General features: G+C 37.3%; 1 protein-coding gene across 2 annotated transcripts; it reads right to left on the reverse strand.

Moving 5' to 3' along the window:
- Positions 1 to 9241: 9241 nt before the first annotated feature.
- Positions 9242 to 25433, reverse strand: LOC146450240 (mannan-binding lectin serine protease 1-like). 2 transcript variants are annotated; one of them, XM_085100587.1, is made up of 4 exons: positions 25349 to 25433; positions 22774 to 22946; positions 21788 to 22021; positions 9242 to 9349 (listed from the first exon to the last, which is right to left on the reverse strand). In XM_085100587.1, the coding sequence occupies exons 1-4, from the start codon at positions 25399 to 25401 to the stop codon at positions 9342 to 9344; spliced, it is 468 nt and encodes a 155-aa protein (XP_084956713.1). In that variant the 5' UTR covers positions 25402 to 25433; the 3' UTR covers positions 9242 to 9341. The 2 variants fall into 2 exon arrangements, with proteins under 2 accessions (XP_084956713.1, XP_084956712.1); XM_085100586.1 differs by lacking the exon at positions 9242 to 9349 and adding an exon at positions 11557 to 11751.
- Between the last annotated feature and the right edge of the window lie 2366 nt (positions 25434 to 27799).

Genomic DNA, 27799 nt, shown 5'->3' on the forward strand with positions numbered 1-27799 from the left:
TTAAAACCGTTTGATAATAACAACTACACATGTTAAAAAAAAATTTCCAACGGTTTTTTCGGAGAATCTTTAGCGATTTTATAGCGTCGGCCATCGTGGTGTATTTCTTTTATTTTTTCTCGCGCCAGGCCGCCAGTCGCCCATTCCAAGCTCTGCCGCTAACATTTTCACTTGCGTTATATATTTTTTTTGTTAGGAGAGTAGCCAATCAAATCCTGTGTCCCCAGAACCTCCTTACCCTCGTGCAAAGGCCCCGCCGGCTAAGAGGGACAGGAGGCTCTGGGGACTAGAATGTAGAGAATACCAACAAAAAAAAAGAAAAAGAAAAAAAACACGGAACAACATTAATACCAAACAATTTGTAAATGAGACAAGAAATGTTTACAGTGTAATACTAAATCTTTCCAATAGTTTGGTCAGTAGTGAGGTAACACTGGCGTTTTCAAATATCAGTTCCTATCCTTTCCTGTTCAACAGCCTAACACGCAGGCTAATCCTAACGTCACAGGAGTTCACCAGCTGTTAAATTTTACAACGAACTTTCGGCAGCTGGATGGAAAGAGTTGCCACAAAGGACGTACATACTTTGTAAAGGATAGACTGTCACAGTTCAAAAGGTCAATTTCTCAAAAGCTTCTTCATGTATAAAACGTTCGAATTTTCAGGGAATTCTTAGATTTCAGATTCGGTTCATATGATACCAGGTGTATCTAATCGTAAATCGTACGCGTATTTTGGCAGCCGATATATTTTAACTTTGGCTGGTATTAGGGCGGTTTGTACGAAAGTGTCCGCTCGATTTGACAAGAAAGCTGGTGCTCTGCAACTATTTCCTGAATCAAGACTCGTTTGGCTCTAACTCGTATGTCAAAATAGAGAGAATATTCGTGTTCCGATACTGTCGAGCCTTAAGATTCGCCGACAAGTAGTAGCGCGCAACCCAGTCCTTACGGACTGCATTAAATTGCAGCTCGTCAGCAAAAGAATGCAAACAAACATTCTTCTCTTAACCTAAATGCCGTGATGGAACTCTCGTTTCCCCTTTGGTTACAAATTTATCATCCAAATGCTGTTTGCGTGTACACTGCGGGAAGGCTCATAAATTCCGCCTCAAACCTAAGCAAAGATCTTTTAATTGCTTTCACAGCTCAATAAATTTCCACTTTTTTTTTTCTAGATGACCACGTCTTTTGAGTTTTGTAAAAAGCAAAACAGAAAGACAAAACAAAAACACAAACAAGAAGAAAAAAAGAGCAAAAGAGAATATAAAACACACACACACACACACACACACACACTGAACAACAACAACACGAAACAACTTGTCAATGAGAAAAGAACTGTTTAAAACTATATAGTTCAAATAGTTTGGTCAGTAGTGAGTTAACACTAACGTTGTCAATATTAATTGCTATTACATTTTAAACTAGTTTTTACGTTTTGATTGAGAATTGATTCACACCCAGTTACTGAATTGAGGTTGCACGCAAGAAAAAACGTCAAGAATAAACACAATATTTTTCAGCAAGCAGCGCTAGTCCCTAAAGTTTAGTTTTACAGACAAAGGAGAAGTTATACTTACAGCCAGTACAGCCGTTTATTGTTATCAAAAACTCCTTTGGGTAGTTCCTTCAGCTGGTTGTTATTCAAGTACCTACCAACAAGAAAATGAGGATTGTCAAAGTTCTTAGTAAGTTTACATTATATCCACACCCTTTATTGGCCAAAACTTTTAAAAACAGGACCGCTTCAGTTGATGGAATGGGTGATTCGATAAAATAGTCGTTTCTTCCGACTGCTTCAGAATCCTTTTTACTTAAAACCAAAGAGGCAGTTTGTATGCATAATTCATCAGACACTGGAATACTTATAAATAGCGGGCCTAGTTTTAATGATTGTTTTTTCTCAGAAATGTTTGAAATATGTCAATACTGACCAAGTCCCTTGGATGCGGGAAAAAACTTTCCACTTCAAGATATCACGAGCAAAGACCGCTACGTTTCAAGTCATCCGTTATAACTGCGAATATGCCGTCATTCCAATTTCCGCGTTACAGAAAAAAAGCCATTACATCGGACGACCACTAAGGACCCAAGAAGCTCACAGTTTCACTTTGGACGCTTACAATTGTGAACTGTAAATATAATTCAAGTAAAATTGTTGCAATAAAGGTGGACGTTACGCTGCGATACAGTGTTTCTTTTTATCGTTGTCTTACCGATCGTAGCATCGGATCCCACGTTTCGCATGTGACTGATTTCCCTCCACCCTCCCCTGTTCTAAAGCCTCACACGCAGGCTAGGCCTAACGTTATAGGATTTCACCAGCTGTTTAATTTTACCAAGAACTTATGCCAGCTGGATGGAAAAAGTAGCCACAAAGGAGTACATACTTTTTAAAGGCTAGTTCAATTTCTCAAAAACTACTTTATGTACAATCTTCGAATTTTGAGAAAATTATAACTGTATTGCCGGGATATTTCAACTTAAGGCCGGCTGACATGATACCAGGTGTATCCCAATGTAAATCGTACGTGTATTACAACATCCGATCTTTTTTTGTTGTTGTTGTTTTTTTGTTTTTTTTCAATTTTATTGGCATTGCGGTTTGTACGAAAGTGTCTGGCCGAACTGGTGCTTGTCAACATATTTCCTGACTTCAGACGCCATTGGCTGTAAATCGTCTGTCAAAATACACAAGAGATTCGTTTTCCGATACTCTCGAGCTGTCAAATTCGTCGACAGGTAGTAGCTTGTAAACCGGCCCTACAAAAAACATTAAATTGATGCTTATCAGCCAGCGACAAAAAAAAGGATTCTTGTATTGATTAAAACGGCGTCATCGAACTCCCGTTTCCACTTTTGTTAAAAATTTGTCATCCAAATACTGTTGAGATGTCCACTGCGTGAAGGCTTATCCATTCCGCATGCATCACATATAACCAGAGATCTTTCAATCGCTTCAGTAACTTAATAAATTTCCACTTTTTTTGGTCTAAAGCATGCCCCTAATCAGTTCACAACACGAACGGGGACACTTTTAAACGACCACGCCTTCTGACCGGTAAATTTTAGACTCCTTTTCAGTTTTTATTACGCTGGTGTCATTTAAAGTGTTAAATTCCTCTTTCTTTGCGAGTTTTTCAATGCGGTCGTGTAATTTGTTGGCACGAATTGCAGATAGATTACATAGATAGAAATAAGTTAACATACTTTCAAATTTATGGAATCCAAAGTTGATCTCTGTTCAAAGAACTTAAATAACATATTTCATGGCTCATCATCTGCCCTTGCGTTTCTCTTGAATTTCTCACCCAAGTCGATAGTGACGACAAGCGCAATGACCGCGACCAATCAGGCCTACGGAATGTATTGATATTGCGTAACGCGACAATATGGAGGTCGCTTTCTTGGTCACTCTATGTTTCTGTCTTTCTTATACCGGTAACCTGTGACTTGTCACCTGCGACCTTGTCGACCGCAAGCTGTGGCCCGTAACTGTTGCCCTGCTATTTTTATTTGATGGTTATGCCTTTCGGCGAAAACAATAACATTGCATGTTTAGCAAGTCTTCTCTTAGCATGATAATTTCTTTTGATATTATAAACTAATTCCGATTTTGAGACGGCAATACCGCATTATATTGACGGCTAGTTGGGGAAAATTATATTCCGTATTAGGCGGAGTCGCGTAGCGACGAAACCCAATACGGATTTTTTTTTCTTCCAACGCCGTCAATATAATGCGTTTTGTATCGCTATTCATCCATTATATATACAAGTAAAACTGAAAATAAATTATTTCGCGCCTGGTCAAAATCATATTTTTGCTTCCTGCAAACGTATCCATGGCAACATTTTGCACGCGCAAACAAATTTCGTCGCGTGATATTCGAAATTTTACCGGCAATTTCGTAATTTTTCGTGTCTAAGTGTCAGAAATCGTTTAATTAAAACAGAAGAAGCGTGGAAATTCAATGGAAGAGTTGTCGAGGTTCCATATCGTTTCCCGTGGTGATGAATTGGGCAAAATGCCAAATGTTGATATTTGCGGTACTTTTTTCAAAGAGTTGTTTGACAACGTCGATACCAAAACCGAAACAGGAGAGTCACCAAGTGAAGATAGCGAGGCGGAAGCTAACGAAACTGAGCCCCAAACTGAGCCAAGAAAGAAAAGAAGGTGCATTGTTATCTTAGACGACGAGGAGATTGAAGGTTTCAGAAAAAAAAGCAGGTCGCGAAGAACACTGTCAAAGGAACTGAGTGCTGTTCGTCGCCTTCAAGCTTGGTACAATGATCGATATGGCCAGAAACTGCAGTTGACAAGCATCAACAAAGCCAACGCTTCCGACCTGCTTAAACACGGAGCGATCCTATAAAAGGGAAGGACACGCCCCCTTTGAAGCGCTTTGTTGGCTTCCAAACGGATCAGTATAATGGTGGATGACGTCGGTAACGGTCGAAGAAAAAAGAGAGAAGAACTATCGTTTGTAAAATCGAAGAGGGAATCGATTTATCAATAAAAATAAGCTAAATGCTAACTATATATCTTGTAAAACACCAGAAATTAGGGATATTAACGATAATAACGGAAATAATCAAGTTTCGTTGCCGCAATCGAAAGATTATACGAAACTTACCTCGAAATTCGAAATCTTTCTACCAAATACACAGCACAAAGATCGAAACCATTATAAACTGAAGCCTGCGACGAACTGGACATCTGTATCCCTCCATCTGAACATGCCGATAACCAAAACGAGTCTGTGTTGTTCGCCAAAACTGGCGGGATTTTCAAAATTTGGCAGATGTTTTCCGCTAAACGGCCGCTCGAGTCGTTATATTGGGTTCAAGTTCATTACCGCTTGTGTATCTATCGATCACGTACGTGAAAACTAACTCTACTAATCCGCTGGAAGTGGCAGTAATGAATTCTAAACTTCTATGCACAAGTCAAAAATAAAAACATCTAAACGCATTTCGTACCTGATCATGCATATTTGCATAATTTGCTAATTCGAAAAATCACCAAAGATATAAACAAAACACGACCTGATGTTGCTCTCATGTATCTTATGGCTGAAATGATAATGGCAATGGCTCTGACATCAGTATTAAAATTAGCCAGTACTAAATGTATTCTAAGTTTATACAGTAAGCAATGGAGAGGCCGACTTCAAAAAGATAACCAGCTCCGTCGTCTCGCGTGCGATCACTCGCCACTTGAGACACTTCACTTTTCTCCTCCGTTGCCCGCTCCGTTGTTTCTTCTGGGCTTCGCTTCCCGACTTTGTGTCTTTACTTAGCTCTCTCCCACTAAACGACACAAAGGATCGAAGCGATTCCATCTCGGAAGCCGGATTCAGAAGAACAACCTATTTCGAGACAGAGTTTGTTTACGAACTTTATCCTAATCATTTCGGAAATATCTCGAAAGGATAAGATTTTACCAGCCGATAAATGAATTTCCGATCTCAAAATAGACGGATAACTTAACTTTCTAAATTCTTCTCCTGTAGCCATATTCGTTGGATTGATTTTCAAACAAAATAATTCGAACTAAAACAGCTTTTCCGCCAACTCGTCACTTCCTTTGGAATCGAAGTTGCGGGAACTTGAACGTGCTAAAATAAGACCTTTGGTAATCAACCAATCCGATACGCGCGTTTGGGATTTTTGATTGACAGTCTGAACTGTTCAGCTTGGTCTTATAGGATCGCTCCGTGTTTAAGCACTTCTTTCTCGAAATACGAGATACAAGAAAAGATAGGCTTGGCGAATAATACGAGCCGTCCGCCCTGAGCACTTACCAAAATGGTTTATAAGAAGATTTTTCCTCAAAAGAAAGGACGACGAGTCTTTCGACAGCTGTGAGGATGAAAATCCTAAGAAGAAGCTCGCTTCAAAAAGAAAGCAACTAAAGGGTGAAGGAAAAGGAAACCGTCCTAACAGGGCTGATCCGTTAGATGAAAGTCATATATAGATAAGCTGTGGACGAGTGTTGCTATTGGGCGGGATAATTCCGCGACAGTTATTACATCTTATATGGTGGAACAACACCAGATTGTTAGCCATGAGAGGCCGACAAGAACAATTCAACTGCTTCACAGACCGAGGAATCTTCTATGAATACATAAAACATTCCACAAAAAGGAGAACTGAGGAAACTGACAACCCAAAAGCAAGACGGAAGCACAACAACAAAATATTTCAAGGAAAGGGTGGTGAGAGCGATCCGTACCTTGCGTTGAAGAAGTATTTAAGCCACAGACCAGTCAGAGTATCGGCGAATTTCATTTGCAGCCCATCGATAACCCCAGAGAAGACAGCCTGTATAAGAAGCTTCCACTTAAGAGAGACGGACTGGCCAACATCATGAAAAAAATGGTCGAGAGGGTAGAAATCCAAAAGGAAGGGAACTTTACCAACTCGTCGGGTCGAAAAACAGCTATTTAAAGTCTTCGAGGTCATTTCGATCTACTGGCAATGTCTGAGCTCACTAGCAACGCCAACCCAGCCCCCATCCAGTCCTACAGTGAAAACGCCGTACAAACCCAGAAGGAAATGTTTGATTGACTGGTAGAACCGGGAAGATGCTCTACAGCTGTTTACAATAGCACGGCCACAACTGTAAACGCGACGAGAGCCGAACACCGACAGTTGTTCTGCAATCTATTTAATTGTTCCACTTTAAACTCTTGCCAGATTAACATTGTTTTCCCAAATGGCAAGTGACTTTCCATTTTATGACAATGTTAACCTGTTGTTAAAGTGACATTGCCTCGGTTAATGGAAAAATTAATTTACAAGACTTAAGCTTAAGACAATCAGAATAATTTTAATTGGAGAGGCGTGATTGTTTTGGAAGTTTGTTTTGAAGTTTTGATAATTTAATCAATAACCGGAATTTCAGATCTCTTAGAACTGCAGGTTTCTATTAAAATGAATTGAAAAGTATTGTATAATGAACATACCATTTGTAATGAAGATTTCCAGTGAAGTGGTAAATTCGACGAAAATTGTTGAAATGAGAGCACTGAAGCCCGTTTTCAATCAGTAAACGGAAAGTTCAATCAACTCTGCATGAGAGTTTGAAAAGCCATTTGAATAAAGCGACGCCAGTCACAGTCAGTTTTGACCAGTCACAGGCTAGTTTTTTGGCAGAACATTTCGAATTTGATGCGTACGTGGGCAACCCAGCTCAGTGTCGCAATGTCAATTACTATTTTGGGACCAATCACAGCCCGCAAAAGTGACACGGCAATACCGCGTGATATTGACGTCTCTCTCGTAAGACAGAACTATAGGAAAATCGCGATACCATAGCATAAGGCCATATTTTGCCATGTTCCTTTTTGCTGGTTTTAAAGCAAAATGATATCCGTGTTGTCAACAAACCACTCAAAACCCTTCAAACAGAATTCCCGTCTCCGAAGTTCAGACAACCCTCGGATCTTCAATGCAATGTTGTTTACAAAATTCCATGTAAAGACTGTCCTTGGAACTACATAGGAGAAACCGGAAGATGCTTCCAAACCCGCAAAAAGGAACATCAATGGAACTTGAAGAACTGTTCTAATGGTTCTAATGTTGCCAACCATGCGTGGAAAACCAATCATTGCATTGATTTCAAAAATTCTTTTGCCATAGACAAAGGCGATTACCGCGTTCATAAAACACTCGAATCCTGACACACAGCAAAAATTGTAGACGAGGATGATAATTCAAAACCGTTGCTTAGGCAATATTCCATTTTATTGTAATTAGACCTCATTTCCATTTTTATCTTTTAGCTTTTTTCACACTTTTTTTTTTATTCTCAAGTTTTAGCACCCTTTTTGTATATATTTCCGTTTACGCGCCTCATTTTTCATTCCTTAAAGGCTATAGACTGATAGCCGAAAGCTCATGTTTTTAATCTTTTTAACCACAGAACGCTTTTTAATGCAATATGTCTTATCCTGGTTACAGCTCTATTTTTACTCGTATCCGCAAAGACTCTTCTGTTAATATAAATGCTGTGATGAAACTCTCGTTTCCCCTTTTGTTACAAATTTATCATCCAAATACTGTTCGCGTGTACACTACGGGAAGGCTTATAAATTCCGTATCAAACCTAAGCAAAGATCTTTCAATTGCTCTTACGGCTCAATAAATTTCTATTGTTTTTTTTTTTCTAGATGACTACGTCTTTTGACTTGTGTAAAAATCAAAACAGGAAGACAAAACAAAGGTTCAAGAACTCCTTTGGGCAGTTAGTTCAGCTGGTTGTTATTTAAGTACCTACCAACAAAAAAATGCGGATTGTCCAAGTTCTTAGTAAGTTTACATGATATCCACACACTTTATTGGCTAAAACTTTTAAAAATACGACCGCGTCAGTTTATGGAATGAGTGAATTGACAAAAGAGTCGTTACTTCCGACTACTTCCTTGTTACTTGAAAACAAAGAGACAGTAAGTATGCATACTTCATAAAAGTAGACACAGAAACACTTATAAATGGCGGGATTTCTTTTAATTCTGTGTTTTTGTCAGGAATATGTGAAATACGTGAATATGTAAATATGTGGAATTTCAAGTCCCTTGGATATCACGCGCAAAGGCCGCTACATTTCTAATCTTCAGTTATAAGCCCAAATATACCGTCATTCAAATTCCCGCGTTACAGAATCAAAGGTTATTACATCGGACGACCAATAAGGACCCAACAAGCTTACACTTTATACGCTTATAATTGTAAATTGTAAATATAATTGAAGTAAAAATGTTGCAATAGAGGTGGACGTTGCGCTACGATACCGTGTTTCTTTTTATCTTTGTCTTACGGAATACGTTAAATTGCAGCGTATCAGCCAACGAATGCAAACAACAAAAATTATTGTATTGATATAAATGGCGTCATCCAACTCCCGTTTACCCTTTTGTGATAAATTTTTCATCCCAATACTGTTGAGATGACCACTGCAGGAAGGCGTATCCATTCTGTATGCATCAAATATAACCAAAGATCCTTAAACCTCTTTTTTACCTTCTAAGGCATGCCCCCCCCCCCCCCCCCAATAAGTTTACAACACAAACGGCGATACTTTTAAAAGACCACGTGTTCTGACCAGTAAATTTTAGACTCCTTTGTAGTTTTTGATTGAGAATTGATTCATGCCTAGTTAATGAATAAAGGCTGCAAAAACGAATTTATTATAGGAGACACAATATTTCTTTTCCGGCAACACCAGCACCTCGATTATTATTTCACAGACAAAGAAGAAGTTATACTTACAGCCGCCCCAGCTGGGTATTGTTAGCAAAAACTCCTTTGGGCAGTTTCTTCAGCTCGTTGTCAGTCAAGTTCCTATGAACAAATAATCACACCTTAATGCATATGGCTTTCATGTTACTTGTGTAGTATAAGCTATAAATGTACATCTTTGCTAGTGTTGGCTAACCAATTTATTTTTTGTCTAAATAAATAATAAAGACAAGGCCTTGTTTGAAACTCATTTTTCCTCAAAGGAGCCAAAAGATAAATAAATTTTATACCAACAAGTCGATCATAATCAAACTTCTTTTATTTATCATATGTTCATGTTAACTTTTGAGTTTTCTGCTATCACGGATGGCTTTAAACAAAATATAGGGTAAGACCCTAATATTCTAAGACTATAAAGAGATTTAGAGACTCTCTGAACAAAGTTGCAGTTCAATTGCCTTGATTTTTCTACATGACCGTTGAAGCATAATCCCATTTTATAGGCTTATTTTTTCTTGAATAAGGTTTTCCAGGGATTGTTAACAAGTCGCCTGAGAGAGACAACTTCTGAAGCAGTTGTCCATGTTTGTTCTCTGGATGTGGGAAACTAACTGTCACGCCCTCTTATAAAGAACTGTTCCATGTGATAGAGGTGGTAATTTCATCGATGATCTGTTCGCGCATTATACCAATTTTTCGAAAGGGTTAGTAAGACCGCACGTCGGATGGTCGTGAAAATTAGGCTTGTGGTCGTTTAAACCGACAAATGTCTCTTTCTTGGCTAGTTTCTCAAGTGACTTCTTCTGAAACAGTCGTCCATGTTTCTTCCCTGGCCGCTAATAAAGAACTGCTCCATATGATAGAGGTGATAATTTCATCGAGGCTCTGTTCGGTTATTATACCGATTCTGACTTGGAAGGGTTAATTAATAAGACGGCACGTCGGATGGTAGTGGAAATTAGGCTTTTGGTCATCTAAAGCAATCAATGCTTCTTTCTTCTATTTGAAATGCTTCTTTCTTTGCTAGTTTTTCAATGCGGTCGTCTAATTTGTTAGCACGAATTGTAACTTGTGCCTTTGTGAGAGATACTTTCTAATAGATAGAAATGAGTTAAGATGGAGCTGTAAACATTCCAGAAAATTTCTAATAAACACAACCATCAATTAAAGGAAATAGATTTCTAGTCCCCTCCCTCTCTATTCATTAAGGGGGGCGCGGAATAGAAATCAATTTTCTTTTGTTGATTTGGCCGTGCATCACCGATCTAGCGGGAGTGTAGTGAGGTGATCATGATTCCAGAAAATTTGTTGAAATGTCTACCAGAAGCTTGTCATTATAAGTTAATAAAAAGTCACGTTGGCAGCGTAGTTGTTTCAGTGGCTGAGTGGTGAAGGCAGCCGGCCGGTTCAAAATCGGATTCAAATCCTGGGCTAACCAAATCTTCAATCAATTTCTTAGTTGCATTGATTTCTGATTCTAGATTTTAGGTGAGTGATATTAACGAGAAGTCCAAGAGATACATCTACTATTTTGTTATCAGACAAGTCCCCACGAGACCAATGACATAGGTAAACGTTACTTTACAATCAATAAGGGATAATCGTCGATTTAAAAAACGATTTAATGCTTAAAGGACACAGGCATAATTACCAACATTATTGCAATCTTTTTCTCATGATTATGAGTATGTCGATCATAAACGCCCTTATCATTATGTTTTGAAACGCTCCCAGCAAGACATAAAAGGAATAGAAGAAAACAAAAAAGAAAAGCTTATTATGTTGAGCTTGGAACGCATTATCAAACTGAAGCTCATACACAACAAAGCAAAAGAAGGAGAAAAAGTAATAACCAGCTTATGCCACAATGGATTCGTTCATTGAAATGAGTAAGACATAAACTCGGTTTATTCTATTATCAGAATAATAAAACATTGGGAATAGCGATTTGTTTTTTTTTTTTTTTTCTAAAAATTAGAGCTCGTGTCACTAATAACGCACATAAATCCTAATAGAAATAAAAAAAAAAATGTTTTTAACTGATATATGTGTCACTTCTTTACAACTTTTTTTTCCTTTCTTTCTTTTTTCTTACCACGTGTAAAAACTTAATGATAGGTATGAGAGCTAATAACCCTGCTGCGTTTAGCTGGGAGGGGAGGGGGGTGTGGGTTAGCTTGTTTGCATAGTTTTCTTGAGCCACAAGAACAGAAGGAAACTGAATAGAATTTGAATCGTCTGGACTGAAATTACTACTTTTGTATTATGGCAACATTTCCAGATGAGCACAAATGAACGGTGAGCGTGGAATTGCCATTCGGGTCCGAGTTTCACTTATGATTGTGTTGTTATTGTGTTATTACTAGAGGAGCGTTCTTACAGCAATCCAGTATCGGTTGGTAATGGTCCAGGAATTGAGGTCAGTTGTTTCCCTACACACGAAACATTTAACAAGGTGCGATCGTACCGCCAGGGTGAACAAACACAAGGTTCCGGGCAAGCCGCTAAAAAAGGTCAACGGAAAGTAAATATCAAAGAGAAGCGTTTAACATGTACTTTTTTTATTCCTCTATGTGGATATGAAACACACACACACACACACACACACACACACACACACACACACACACACACACACACACTCACGATGTTATTGTTCTGTTGATGATGCTGCTATGATGTAAACAGTCCTTTTTAAACTCCGTGAACACAAAAAATGTAGATCACCGTCTGTCTGTCCGTCTGTCTGTCCATCCATCCATCCATCCATCCATCCATCCAGCCATCCGTCTATCGTTTCAAATAAGAGAGCTTTTGAAAACTGCGAATTTATATACTTTTGAGTTCTCAGAGCGAGTTGACCCCATCCAGTCCTAGATGGGAGGTGGGTACTATGCACACTTGATCTTTGCGACGTTTACACGATTTTTTGCATATGCATAACTGAAGCTACGTTCACAAGGTACTGGACAAATTTTCCGCCGGTTGAAACATTTGACCGGACTTTTTGTTTACACGGAACTGTTCAACATTTTTGCTCTGCTCTGAATGTTAAGGATACTTCCTGGGTTCGCGGGTGTCCTTTGGAAAAAAAAAAATCGTACGCGCGCAAGTTTTAATAAACCTCTAACAAACTATATATCATTATAAAGCTTAATAAATGTAGTTTCCTATAAAAAAATATAATTGAGCGATCTTTTCCTTTTTTAAGTGCCAGGAGCCAGTAGAACCTTGAATCGACCGATGGTCGTTCCATTGAATTAATCGGTTATCGAACGCCGCGCGAAGAACAAAATCGCTGCACAGTGTTATTCACAAGGCATCATTCAACAAAAAGGTGTCAGGCTTTTTCGAAATTCTGATTGGTTATTTAGATATCCACGTCTAAAGTTTGAGTAGCAAAAAATATTTGAGCCGTGTTGCGTAAACAGTCGCCACGCGGGAAAAATATTTTGAAAATCAAAATTCCCTGACACCTTTTTGTTTGTCATTATTCCTCAAATCTTCTGGCCAAATTTCACGACAATCCGTCAAAACCACATACCCTATTAATTCGTTCAAAGTCGACATACTCTGCCAAAAATTCAAGTGCAAGTTTTCGCCCGATAAAGGTGTGCAAGAAAAACAAGCCTCCACAGGAGATTATGACACCTCATTAGGTGGCGAGCCAATCGAGCAACAGGACCCCATGGCGTCAACAACAATAGCACAGAATTTCGCGGAAAATGTATCGCGTTGCAGACACGTTTTAGACTCCGCTGTTGTGATCGAGCGAGATGGGGAAAGTGGCGAAAGGAAAACGTAAAAATCAACCAGGAAAACGGGGAAAAACCAAGGCTAACGAAACCAGAAGCGCGTCAGCGGACAGTTTGCCAAACTGTGCACTCCTCGGAGGAGTGCACCGATAACAGAGATGAAATCTATTGGGTAGGTTGTTCGTTTTCATTGAGTGTAATGTAATTTACGCTTCAAGCTAAAGCGATTATTCATTTCGTATCAAAGGAAATGTATAATGAAAGAAAATCGCATTTTTACTGTTATTTAGGTACGATGGTGATTTCTTCGTAAGAAATATTCAAGATAGCGTGGAGCGAAGCAAAAAGCGAGAGAAAGGGCCACGCAGAACGCGCTATCTCCAGTATTACACGTGGGCTGATACGCTTCTGGTGAGTTCTATTTCATCGGTCTAATTCTTGCTGATTTTATTCCAATGTTTCATTACAAACGCGCAGTAAAACGTTATTTTGTTTCATCTCGCTGCAGAAGAAAGAAATCGGCCCAGAGGATGCAGAATATGATATTTGATATTTTCACAGGACGCTTGCAAAGTTACCCTGCAGGACTTTTGTACGGTAATCGACCTCTGTGTACTTGATCCAATAACAGTGGATTAATTTGAAGGCCGCTGCTCCAGTTCTTCGTGATCACCTTCAACAGAACCTTCAACGTCGACTAGAGTTTCTTGGTCGAACCAAGAGCCTTTGTTGCTCTCTGCAAGATCACGTTTTCGATCTTCGCTGAAACCTATCTTTCCCTTTTTCTTAGGCCCTGGCTTCTTCCGGGATTTTATCCACAGGCTCTTTTCGTTTTTTGATGACTTTTCCAGGTGGGAAGCGCCGGCAAAGAATATAAAATTTGAAGTGAGAAATTTTCTGCAGGCGAGATGTAAACAAAATATGCTTATTTCTGAAATAAGAGCTCCCGGATGAAGCGTTTGCCGCGAAAATTCCTCTGGGGCGTCTCGCACCAAGAAGATTATGACACCTTTTTTATTTATTTACTTTTAGATGGAAATACCTTTTCCTAAATATCTCGCGCGCTTTTTAATATTTTTCAATTTTTTTTTCAGTAAATGTTAGATAAAATCCCCAAATTCTATTTGGTCGAAAAAAATGTTTTTTTCCCTTTTTTACCCTATCGAACCCAGGAAGTATCCTTAACTTTTGTCGGTGGTTTTACAATTTGCCCATGCGCAGGGCACTACTTTGCTAAATACAAAATGGCGTCGAAGAAAAGAGAGGCCAACATTGGTAGCGATAAAAAGGTTAAAGATTCGACGCCTGAAGGCGTTTCAGACACAGTTGATTTCCCCTGAGTCCGAGTGCATCAGTAACCTTTAGGTATCTCCCCTCGTCCGATAGGTATTATAGCTACTTGTTTTTCAACATTCATTGAGGATCTCATACAGTTGAACCTCGACTTAACGAACCTCTATTTAACGAAGTCCTCGATAAAACGAACGATATTCTATGTCCCGGCCAAAGTTACAGTAAAATGTATGGAATAGAACCTCGATATAACGAACATAATCGGGAAACCCAAACGTAAAATCTACCTCAATATAATGAGTTACAATGTCAACACGCGACACGCAACACGCTGAACAGATCAACAGTCAACAAATCCTTTAATCCTTATGGTAAAGAGACAGCAACCTTTCAGTCAACGGCTTATTATATTAGATATTGGCACTATAGTATTTCGACATCAATTACAGTCGAACCAGGTCAAGCGTACCCCCCTAGACCCTATTAATGGATCGATTATTTGAAAATTGAACCCATTAGTCGTTTCAAAGAATGCATTCATTTATTCATTGTTAACGCGGATCAATGATCAAATTAAAATTCGCAGAACATAGATCAGCGCTAACAGTAAAAGCAATAGCCTGTAAAATTCAAACTACAGTACATTTGAAACAGCTCGTCCGTTCAAACTGTTCCTGCATGTTGTTGACACATTCATATAATTCGTTATGCAAATTTGGTCATGGCAAAAGCACAGAGTCAAGCGCTTGCAAATGAGTCGGGCTGAAAAAATTCCAATTTATCTTTCATGTATAGCATTACCTACCTTGTAGCATGAAAAAGTTTGGTATATATTATTATTTCACCAGACTGTCCATTATACGTCGACGAATAGCGCAACACATGTGCTGCCATTGTCGAAGGTCAACTGAAATGAACATCTTCCATTGTGAGTTCGCATACTTTTCGCTAAATTATAAATTTGCATATACCTCAAAAAGAGAACCGTTTATTATAATAAAACGCCGGCTTCCAGTCCTTTTTCATTTTTGTTTTTGAATAACTTACGGAAAAAACGCAAGTGTACAAACGTAAAATGTTCATTTAGTGATCATTAGTGAGTTTAAATTTACGCGACAGGACCGTGCCTGGTTTAAAATGGCGAATTTTCTTTCTGACAGTACGCGTCGACTGCTGTAAATCACGAGAAATCTGCTTTTTGGAAAATCCACTATTATATAAATCAAGAATTGCCGCTCTGAATATATTGAGAGGAGTTTTTCCCGCGGGCTTTCTGGTTTTCTGGTTTCATGCATTATTTGTACCCTGGTTCGTATAATCCAATCAGAAATCTAATTTTGATTTAAATACTTGAAACGACTAAGGGGTTCAATTTTCAAATAATAGATTCATTAATAGAATCTAGGGGGGTACGCTTGACCTGGTTCGACTGTAACTTCTGCTCTATCTTCTTTGTCTTTTGTTAGTTCTATTAACTTATTCACTTTTAAAGGCTTCTTGTGATAAAACGAATACGTAACCGGAATTTCTAGTCCAATGCCCTTGTTTTTCCGTTTGCCAGTCAGTTCCACTGAGATTTGTCCTCCGTGTTTTAAAACAAAGATACAGATATTAAAGCAAAAACATCAAATCTTTGAAATTCGAAAATGTTGGGTAGTGCAACATATCAACACTAAAGTCCGTTTCCTTGTTTACTTCGACAATTTTCTGTATAACCTCTATGTTGGAACATTTAGTTTAAGTCGCTTTTCTGAAAGTCTCGTTTTTTTTGTGAACGAAAGCTGCGCGTCTGCTCAAAAGTGAAAATTATTGCTACTTAAGAGTGATTGTCAGTATTACTGACAATAAGCTTAGAATAGAACATTTTTGTCAAAATTGAAACACTTTGTTCCTTTCAAACATACATTGTACCACAAGTGGCCCATCTTATCGGTGTGTAGAGACAAATTTGCACCACTCACGGAGCCAATCAGATGGCTCCTTTTCAGTGCAGACCAGTTCAGCTATAATTTTAATATCAATTTAATTAATATTTATTTAACTGCTTCCCTTGTTTTGCTTGACAACTATTGACATTGTTGGTGGAGAAAATTTTTCTTTCTTGTCAGCAAAATGTATATGTAGGCAAAACAGGCATTTTAACCATTGGGGTGGATAACAAATCCTTATCCGCCTTGTTGCAATTTATTTTAGTGATTGAAAATACATGTACCTATCATTATACACTGTATTGTTAGAACATTGTATTCAACTTTGTTGTGAATTGCAAGTTATGAAGCATTGAACCTTGGGGAAAGAAATACCGTTAAAAAAACTTTGAACCAAATTTTGTGTATTATGCAGTTTGTAATCATGCTCAAATGCCATAAAGTTTGAGATCATGAAAATGAAGGTGCAAGTAACTACAGATGTATTTTAATGCATTTTAAACATTTTTTGTAGGCTCTCCCATCCTCTAAGAACCACTGAATAATTGTGTAACTTTAAATTAATATTTACACATGTATTTCCTCACCTTTTTTCCAGGTCCATTCCTGAAGAAGAATAATAAATTTCCAAGCAGCAGAAACAGAGCAATCATTGACATCAAAATCAGATAAGAGTTGTATAATGCAACATGTACAATTTCAATGAAGTAAACATCAGATCATTTATGATATATGTATTATTTTCCTGACACCACGGAGGCATTGGTGTGAAAAGGATTTTTTTCTCAGAAAGTTGTTAACCATCAATTTCTTTACAAAGTTTATGGTTGTAGCTGTCAAGAATTTATCTTCTCAGCATGTGTACATGTACATTCTCCGTTTTAAATTCCAAGGAAAGTGTAAGAAATTGCACAAGAGTTTGCAATAAAAGTTGTTACAATCTACTTGAACTTGAATGGGAATTTTGTTATTATTGTGATTTATGATTTTGTTTCTGATTGGTTAAGAAATTTGCGCACATTTTGCTACCCAATCACAGAACGTAGTAAAGTAGAACTATAGCCAAAGCAAACGTGAAAAAACGCTTGGATAAGCTAGACTTCTCTGTTTTTCTAGTTTGTTTTCCTACTACAGCTGCGTATGCACCCTTTTACTGAGAAAACCAGGCTAAACCTTGCTTTCCAGGTAATATTTGCCAACCATACCTAACCTGAAAGCCTGGGGAAACCAGGCCAACCTAGCTTTTCAGGTTATGCTTTCCCACCACACTTACCCTGAAAGTCTGGGAAAACCCGTCTAACCCTACTTTTCAGGTACGGTGTTTTAACCACGCTCACCCTGAAAGCGTGGTAAAACCAAGGTTACCTGGCTTTTCAGGTTCTAGTTTGCGCGCCGAAACCAGCTTTACCAGGCTTTTTAGGTAACTTTTGACCAAGCTAACCAGGAAAGGCTGGTAAAACCAGGCATACCAGACTCTTAACCAGACTTGAGTTCATACCAAAAGCCTGGTAAGCCTGGTTGAACCAGACTTCACCAGGCTTACCAGTCTTTTTACCAGGCTTTTGTTGCAAGGGAAAAATCAAAGAAATCGTGGCCACGGTCAAAAAATCGATTTCGCTCATACTTTGTCAGTTTGAAGGCCTAGGTAAGTAACTGAAGGATATGAGGTTAGTTTTTTGAAATACTCCATTTAACGGCAGAAAACCACGAAAAACGGTCACCCTACCGGAAGCTCGGATTTCACCTAGCGGAAACTCGAAATTTTACACTTTTCAGCTTCTCGCTACACAGACGTTTACATAGCTGTGAATCTTTCCTAAGTATAATTGAATACATTGATTCTTCCTTAGTCAAACCATGGCAATAATTTTTATCTATACTCATTTGTCAGCGAACTGAGATCCGATTAAGAAGACACACTTTTCTCATTTACGCGAAGGTGTAAAATAATCCAAACTCAGCGGTGAAGAAAGCTGACCGGTAGTTCTTCAAATCCTCTGATATTATAACCAAAGATAGTTCAGTCATTGATATTTAGGTCTACGTTTTTAAATCTTTAGGATCTAGTAGCACTTTTGCATGAACGCCGATCAAAATTCGATAAAATTCCAATTGAGCGCCTTTGAAATCTACAACTCCACATAACAAAGCGCTATTGAATAAATTAACTCCTCGGCCAAAGGGAGGGTTTTACGTTTTTAGCGGTTTGAACCGTTTTAAAGTATTTATTGTGATGTTAAATATTGTCTACACAGGTAAAAGAAACTATGAAACACCGAAACTACCACGACCTGAAATTAAGTCTCACAGGCTCGCTCCCTAATCTGTGTCACGCCCGAGCGACTTAGCTACAATTAGTACAGTAACAAACAGATATTTACATCTGTTGATGTAAAATAAGTCTTTTTTTAAATATCTTACTCAACGATGTGCCAGGCTCCCCAATTAACTTGCTGAAATAAAAATAAAAGAAAACATCAATTCAAACTGAAACGATTAGAATTGATTTTATTAAGAATGAGAAGCTTTATGCCGTCGATAACCAATCAGAAGTACCTGTTCTCACGAAAATTGCATCGTTCCCTAAAAAAATAAATAAATAAATAAATGGAATTATCTTTATCTGTGAAACATTGTATCTAAAACCAGAGTTTATTGTCGGGGAAGTTCATAGAACAGCGATGTCTTGTTCGTTCTTGAATATTGCTGATGGGATTTGCGGCGCAGACGAACGCACAAGTTCTTCAACTTCCGTCACGCCACTCACGCGGTGTAACAGGGATATAAAAAATCACAAAAAGTCGTTGAAATTTTCCGGAATTGAAACGGAGGTAGAATTAATTTTGGCGAGATATAGATGTTTTCAGAAGCCGGCGAATTTATCGGATATGACTATCTGTCCGGTTCATCGTGCCAAGTTAGGTATAGGTTGGCGAAGGACGGGTAATCTTTGCACCACCCCAGAAGTTGTTTCTGGTCACTGCATGCAAGGAGCTGAGGAAGGCATCCGCACTGGAAAAAGGAACAAATTTATTCCAATCTATGAAGATATTTGAACTTTCAAAACAGCTCGTCCCTGTGGGCTCAGGTAAGCAACCAATTACTTGATGTTCTACCAAACAGAAACTGTCTCCAATGAATAATTTTTAGTCTAAAAAAAGAGCAAGGTTTATTTCACGGTCAGGGAAGTATATTTTCCAATATTTCGAAAGGCACGGCCTTTCTTCTACAGGGTATGTTTGAGACAAACATACCCTCAAACATACCCTGAAAAGAAAGGCCGTGCCTTTCGACATTTTGGAAAATATACTTCCCTGACCGTGAAATAAACCTTGCTCTTTTTTTAGACTAAAAATTATTCATTGGAGACAGTTTCTGTTTGGTAGAACATCAAGTAATTGGTTGCTTACCTGAGCCCACAGGGACGAGCTGTTTTGAAAGTTCAAATATCTTCATAGATTGGAATAAATTTATTCCTTTTTCCAGTGCGGATGCCTTCCTCAGCCTTCCTTCCTTCAGTTACTTACCTAGGCCTTCAAACTGACAAAGTATGAGCGAAATCGATTTTTTGACCGTGGCCACGTTTTTTGAATTTTCCTCGATTTTTACTGACATTTACTCTTAAAGCCACCATGCTTAATGAATTGCATCTCAAAACGCGTCACTTCTGGGTGAAAAAGATTGCATTGAATGGTGTGACAGAAGTCACCTGTGTTACAAATCAATCATTAACTATGACCTCGATATAACGAATATTTTGATCGTTTCCCCTCAAGTTCGTTATATCGAGGTTTTCTTTAAAACGAACCCTCGATTTAACGGACAAATTTTGCCGGTCCCCAGCGACTTCGTTAAATCGAGGTTCCACTGTAGTTGTAGATTGCTTCTGCAAAAAAGGTCTGACCTTATCACAAATTTTCACGAAATTCGCCTTGGACATTGGAAAGTTTTCACGCCACTCATCAGTCACGATGAAGACATTAACAAAATAATAATAATAATAATAATAATAATAATAATAATAATAATAATAATAATAATAATAATAATAATAATAATAATAGTAATAATAATAATAATAATAATAATAATAATGGGGAGAATCTCTTTATTTACATATTTCAAAAAAATTGCTTATTTACAAGATAAGAGTATAAAAAAGAACTATTAAAACCTATTTACAATTGTGAAACGGATTACTAAGTAAAACTGAGTTTTTTCTTTGAAATGATACCGAAAAGCAAGCGTAAATCGGTTATTTGCAACTAAATGTTAACTTTTTGTTCACAAAAAGTGTTGGAAATTTCTTAGAGTCGAATCACATATAACGCGAGTTTGTAACTTTTCAACCATCCTGAAGTAGACGACTGACAAAAAAGTCACTATTTAAATTCTGGCTTGCGCAGTTTCTGATGTAAGTTTCTGATATAATAATAATAATAATAATAATAATAATAATAATAATAATAATAATAATAATAATAATAATAATAATAATAAGAGATTTGCTCAAGCATATAACAGCAAAAACGAACGATAAAAGCCAACGTTTTGGAGTGATCATGACTCCATTGTCAAGGGAACAATGTAACAGATTATGCAAATTGCATCATTTAAAACGGTCTTGGCGCGAAAATTAATATAACAGGGTGCGAAAATTACACAAGTACTTTCGCACGAATAGAGTCCTTCATCCTCTCTTGCAATTGTTTGCATTAAGACCGTACTACTTCGAAGCAAAGCGAGTATTAAAACGACACTTTCCATGTTCGCAATCTAGAGTTTCTTCCTCTATCTTTCCAGCTGAGTTATCACGCATTGATCAATGTAACCATGCCTTTGCCGTACCAAAATTTAGACGGTCAAGGTGAAATTTTGGACCGTATCGGCTTAAAACTCGTCTTCAAATTTGGAGGTCGAATTTTTGAACAGCTAGACGTTTAAATTTCATACGGTTAGCGTGGTTCAGTGTCAATAGAACACCTAATCGCGCGAATTTTCAACCGGTCGAAAAATCGTCTGGTACGCTGTGAACGTGGCCTAAAACAGCCACCAAATTTGGTGACTCTTGAAGGATAATCTTTATTTGTTCTCGAACAAAAAAAAAAAAGAATAGAAATTGGTGTCCAGGGATAATTATAAAGGGGGGGGGGGGGGGGGTTGGGGGTCTGACTCTTGAGAAATTCGGCTTTGCCAATCAGAGATGTTTGCCGATTATTCACTTATGATTACTTTTAAACTTTTGAGAAAATAATAAGAGCAAACATAATAAAAAGGGGAGCTGGTGGATCAAAAGTGGTCGCTACATGGACGTTTGGACGCATATCTAAGTTAATGTGACATCAGTATCTCATAGAAGCATTTTGAGCAAGCTATCATTAATCTTTGTTAAGTTTTCCTTGCTTTAATACTATCAAACTTAAAGAGTTCTAGTATCAGAAATAAATAGGAAAAAATAAATAAACAATTTGTAACATATGAAAAACTGGTCACAAAAAAAAAAAAAAACATCAAGAGTGCGAGTTTCTAAGCTCATTTTAAATGAAATAATCTTCGTGACTCACTTTCCACAACTATGAACTTTCTCTCGTCAGTGCCATATTTGCTTGTCGCCCGGCATATGTAGTTTCCCTCCTCTTTTATTCGGATGCGTGCAGTGTTTGTTGCATTGACAAGAGTTGTTGAGTTCCTTATCACCGCCATATATATAGGAAGGGTTCCGTTGGCTGTGCACAACGTACGCGTGGCGTTTAACACCGCTCGCACGACAGGAGCTGGTGACACAACCTTTGGTGCAACTAAAATGAGGATGATTAAATTGAAAACCGTCCGTCAATGATGACGTGACGTTGGCAATAAAATGACATGACTGAATTTAGGAAGTGGCATTTGTACAAAAAATTTAAACCTTAATTTTAAAAGAAGAAAAAAATGAAGCTAGGTGTAGCAACGAAATGTAGGGATGCAAACCACAGCCATTGAAGATTTCTTCAGACCTGGATACAAACCTGGCTTTCGCAAGATACAAAGAACTGGATAATCTTTTACCCGCATATATTTTGCTTTCTCTGCAAGTGGTGAAGCAGTTACCACAGTTGTTTGTCTGACGGAATTTTCCATGAAAATTTGTGCTATTGCAAAGTTAGAAATAACAAATGAACTTGAAACAAGTTTTAGTAAGTAGCTGCTGTTATTATTATTATTATTATTATTATTATTATTATTATCATTATTATTATTATTATTATTATTATTATCATTATCATTATCATTATCATTATCATTGTCATTATCATTATCATTATCATTATCATTATCATTATCATTATCATTATCATTATCATTATCATTATCGTTATCATTATCATTATCATTATCATTATCATTATCATTATTATTATTATTATCATTATTATTATTATTATTATTATTATTATTATTATTATTATTATTATTATTATTATTATTATTATTATTATTATTATTATTATTATTATTCTTTGCTATAATTTTAATGCCAGCGCGATTTCTTCAGCCGGTATGTTCTTACCAGGTGAACCAGTGGTGAAGGATAACCGAAATCCTCTCCTTACAACAATAATATCTGAGAAGAATGTTATTATTGCTTGGTCTCCAGATACAGAAACAGAGTTTCCAGTCATCTCCCCACAGTACACGCCGAAAGACTCTTTCTTGTCATTAGTAATCTTCAAATAGTCATAACTGCAAGGAAAATAATTTTTCTAATTATAAAGAGTAATGTGGCGGAAATGGAAAAATTACTTTACTGTGGCCGATAGATCACTTCGTCTAGAGCCAGTCCCATCCTTCGATATGAGAGTCTAGTGAAATTTTTTTTTTTAATCTTTTTCGTGTTCGGTGACACTTTCGCACGTTTAATTAAAAGGATTTGCTGGTACTCTTTTCAACTGCCCGTAGTGTTATTATTATTATTATTATTATTATTATTATTATTATTATTATTATTATTATTATTATTATTATTATTATTATTATTATTATTATTATTATCATTATTATTATTATTATTATTTTTATTATTTTTTTTTCTCTCAAGTGGGTTATTCCTTGCTTGCTATCTTTTCCGTTTTCCAACCCACTATCAAGTAATCCTAAATCAGGCTTCTTCTGCTCGGATAACTGCTATATGAGACACGTTGCTTAAAGAGAAAAAAAAAATGTCTAACAGCTGGTCTCTTGTTTTTTTTTTTTTTTTCAATGCTGACTTAAACAGAAAAACAGAACACCTCCAACACAATAGTGAAATGCCTGAACGCTTCACCGAGCAATTTTCACGTCATCGCGAAATGTAGCGGCAAATTTGATTGCCTCGTTAGAGAAATGCTCACACATTCGCATGCGTAAACCAACACTGAACGTACTAACGGATTCCATCCTCGCCAAGGTGTTTGTTTAGGCCGTCTATTCTTATTTATGCTTATCTTGTACCTCAGGCTTTTTAACTAGTCTCTTTATAATGGAGTCACGATGACCCCGAACCTTCGAGCAATAAATCTATCCTGGTTTTTTCCCCAGAAACGACACATAATTTATTTAAAGTGTCTTTCTAACATAGTTTTTGTTTTGTTTTGTTTTTATTTTTTAGTACTTGTTTGAGATAAAAATGTGTTCAAGACCTTTTGCATCTAATCTACTTTCAGCGATTTATACGTCTCAATAATTGAAACGTCGTTTTTAGGACAACATGAATGTCAACAAATTGCGCATGAGTGGAAAATAGGTATTTTAATTGCTCGAGGCCGAGTAGAGTTTAGGATTAATTACATTAAGGATTAATTAAGGATATATTCTTAATTCTACGAGGATTCATTGCGATTACAGGACAAAAATTTTTAAAACCATTGAGCTGTTCAAGGCACTTCGTGAAACACTCAGCCAAGGAGGAAAACCGCTTAAGCCGGCGACACACTTTAATTGGCGATTTTATACGCCGATAACCGCGAAACTCGCCAGGTGTGATTGCGATTTTCGCCTATAGCTTCGATCGGCGCATAAAATCACCGATATCTGGCATGTCAGATACCGGCGTTTAAATTCGCCGGCATTCGCCAATTAAATGTGCCCGTTCCCACGATTTTCTACGGTCATTACTGCGAATCGCCAGTAAAGCCAACCGAGCAGGTTGGGTGATTTTATCACATGAATTTTTAAAACTGCCACATCACCTCGATCGGCAAAAAAAATCGCCAAGTGTGTTTGCACCAATCGTTGGCGAAAATCGCTGGCGATTTTCGCTTTCGATCAAATTCGCAGGAGTGCTGCCGGCTTCACCAAGCGCGCAACACGAGAATGCTGATCGTTATAAACATGTAATTAATAGAAAGATACGGCCTTAATTCATTAAAACAAATGTTGCTTATAAATTATCTGATTCACCAGCGCTGTAAAGCTTTATGCCACCACGCGACAAAACATTGATAAAAATAGTAAACGGTGCGTCCGAAGCAAGAACTTGGATTCTGCCGCGGGGACTTTGAACCTGACTATTTTTTTTAACATTTCCGTAAACGCCATGAAACCTCAGCACCTTTCAAAAATTTATCTGGGGAATATTTTGTGCGGTCGTTTAGTGTTTATCGACTTTTATGATATCATAAATTGACCGGCCGTTTTTTTGCTTTTTGTTGTTGTTGTTGTTGTTGTTTTTTTCTTTTTTCAGAAAAAGGAAAATCTCATTTTAAAATGAAGAAAGTTACCTTTCTTAATGTAAATTGTGTGTTTCTACCTCATATTAGTGCTCCTTTGATCGTGTTGAATACTTTTCGCTTAATTTCAGTGCTTTCCTGAAGTTTTAAGGAAATCCAGAAATCCAAGATGGCGGGTCCAAGATGGCCGCCATTTTGAAATCATGACGCCATTATATATTACCACCTTAAATGACGTCTTCACTTCCGATTGTGAAGGTCAAACGAAACATCATTCAATCTTATATCAATTCTCCAAGTTTAATTGTCAATGCTTTTATAATTTCGAAGTTATAGAGGGGTGGGGAGATCCCCCTCTCCGGCTCTAAGAGACATAGGGTTAAACTTGAACCATTTCACTTACCCCTAATATTATGATAATAGAGTTAAATTACTTACCGACATTTTTCATGCCACTCTAAGTCAAATAAGTCAAAAGTAACCAGCGTCATGCCGTCTGGAAGTGGAACCGAATAACTACAATTCATATTATTTGGGTAGTTGTTTGGATATCCAGGACTTGAAAGCGAGTTGTTTACCGCTGAACCACATTCTGTTAAAGACAAAACTTAATCAACGTCAAGCACACAGGTGTGCACAAACAAGCAGATGCAATTACTGAACAGAAAATTATGACATTAAGACATACTGCACAGCCTACCAGAAGTGACAATAAGTACATTTTACATATCACATGGCAATAAGGCCTGTAATACCACGGTTGTCCGTGTATAATTTAACTGGAGCAAAGAAAAGAAGCATGAAGTGAACTTACCTTGGCTGGCGAGAACGCCGTTCTTGTTCCAAAACAGCACAAATAGCAAGGTAAGCATTGCCATGCTGGAGAAGTGTTTATTCACCATCGCAATTGCTCAAATTACTGATCTTTATTGGAGTAATGACTCCTGCGGGTAAACAGAATCAATTGCTCTAATAAAGTGAGTTATTAAAAACACTGTCCTAGATTACTACTGCCTTATCTTACCAAAGAAAATCTGTCAATTTACCTCACTAATCTCAAGTGTCAATCTGAAGTAATTTATATTTATTGACTGTTTATATCGTATGACAGGAAAACAAAGGTTGATACTCGGCTGAGGTGCGACATCTTGCTTTAAGTTTGTCTTCGTATTGCGCGTTAACAGTATTGCCTTTTCACAATTGAAGATACCAAAGTCTTGTTGGTAACCTTGGTGATTTTAAAGTTAAAATAAATCATGAAGTAGATTTCATGCCGCGGAATAGAAATAAAACAAAACCTGAGACGACCTTTTGTGAGATTATTGTTATAAGTAGAGGGCCATCATGTGCTCTTCAAAGTAACGTGCTCGTGTTTGGAAAGATGACGACAAAAGACTAACGTAACGTCATTAATATGACAAACAATTATTTCCTGGAAAGTCGCAGTGAGCCTTACAAAAGAAAAGGAAACTTTTGTACGAGATTACAACGGAACATCTTTCACCGCTCCTGGCAAAAAGCATGAAATAAGGCACATCATAGTTGTTACCCATATTGAATTTGTCTGGCGCACAAGGACATTAACTGTTATTATACCAACTCTTAAAAACGTTGGGAACATGCCACGTTAGAAACCCGTAAAAAAAATACTTAATGTAGTCAAATTGACTCCATGAATGGGAGAACACCTTTTAAAAGCCAGTATAGGCCACTAAACACACAGACGTCACTGTATAGCTTAATACTATTCCGAATTTCAAGGCCATTAAGGGTAAGGCAATGAGACTTTTTATAAGGTATATAGTATGTACCAAACTATTTCCTTTGTGTCCGCAAAGTGGACCGATGACGTTAATAAATAAGGCTAAAAATGGTATAAAAATGAGTACGTTATGATAAAAAAGTTAATACTTCTCACAAAAAAATCAAAACTTGAGACAAAGTTGTCGTCATGGAGACAAGAAGTCAATCAATCATTTTATCATATTGCTTTCTAGTTAGGTACCAAGTTTACTGGTCTAGTTTTCGCTCCCATTACACCCCAAGGCTGCATAAGGTACAGATGAGAATCGGAAAATCATTAAGCATGCCAACTTAAATAATTTCTCACTATAGAACATCCCAAGACGCCAACTATTTTGTCAGCGTTTTAGCCAAAAAAACATACAATAAAAATAATCGCCTGCCTGCAAGATAGCAACATCTCAACCATTGCTAACATTAAAAATTTGCTTGCGCTGCCACCAAAAAACAAGGTTAAATAATAGGCGGTAATAACCACAAGAATTGATAAATTATTACCGCGTAAGGCGCATTCATTCACTAGTAAATAATCAACTATAAAATACATAAAATTAAGTCTCACGCACCAAACTGAGGTAAGGCCAGTTGTCTTGTAATATTTATAACTCTGAGAGGATAACAGTTTAACTGACAGCTACTGTGTGTTATACAAGTTTTATTTCTGGCAATGACAAAGTTTAATGACTCAATGTTGACCTGCCTAGATTCTTCAATAGATTTACAGCTGTTTTTGTCATAGGCCATGTGCTTCCTGTAAGATGTAAGGATAATTTATATTTCACATTTTAACGACCCAATTTGGAATCTTTTCCATAGCACTTTTATGGATACCTTTTTTTGACATTTTAGTTTAATTTTTTAAAAGGTTCAGTGTTTTAAAGAAGATGCAAAGGAGCAGGAGAGTTTTGGTTAAAGAGTTATCTGAACGAATAATGGTATGATTGATTGTTCAAGTGACATAAGTCTTGCATCACCATATTTATATTGGCTTACGTATAATTTCTTTCAAATATAAGATATATGTACACTTTTTGAAAAAAAATTTCCCCGTAAGTTTTAATTTGTCTTGGTTCAAATAAAATTTAT

This window comes from Pavona decussata, unplaced genomic scaffold, assembly GCF_977016875.1.
Source record: "Pavona decussata unplaced genomic scaffold, jaPavDecu1.1 SCAFFOLD_474, whole genome shotgun sequence".
Lineage (NCBI taxonomy): Eukaryota > Metazoa > Cnidaria > Anthozoa > Scleractinia > Agariciidae > Pavona > Pavona decussata.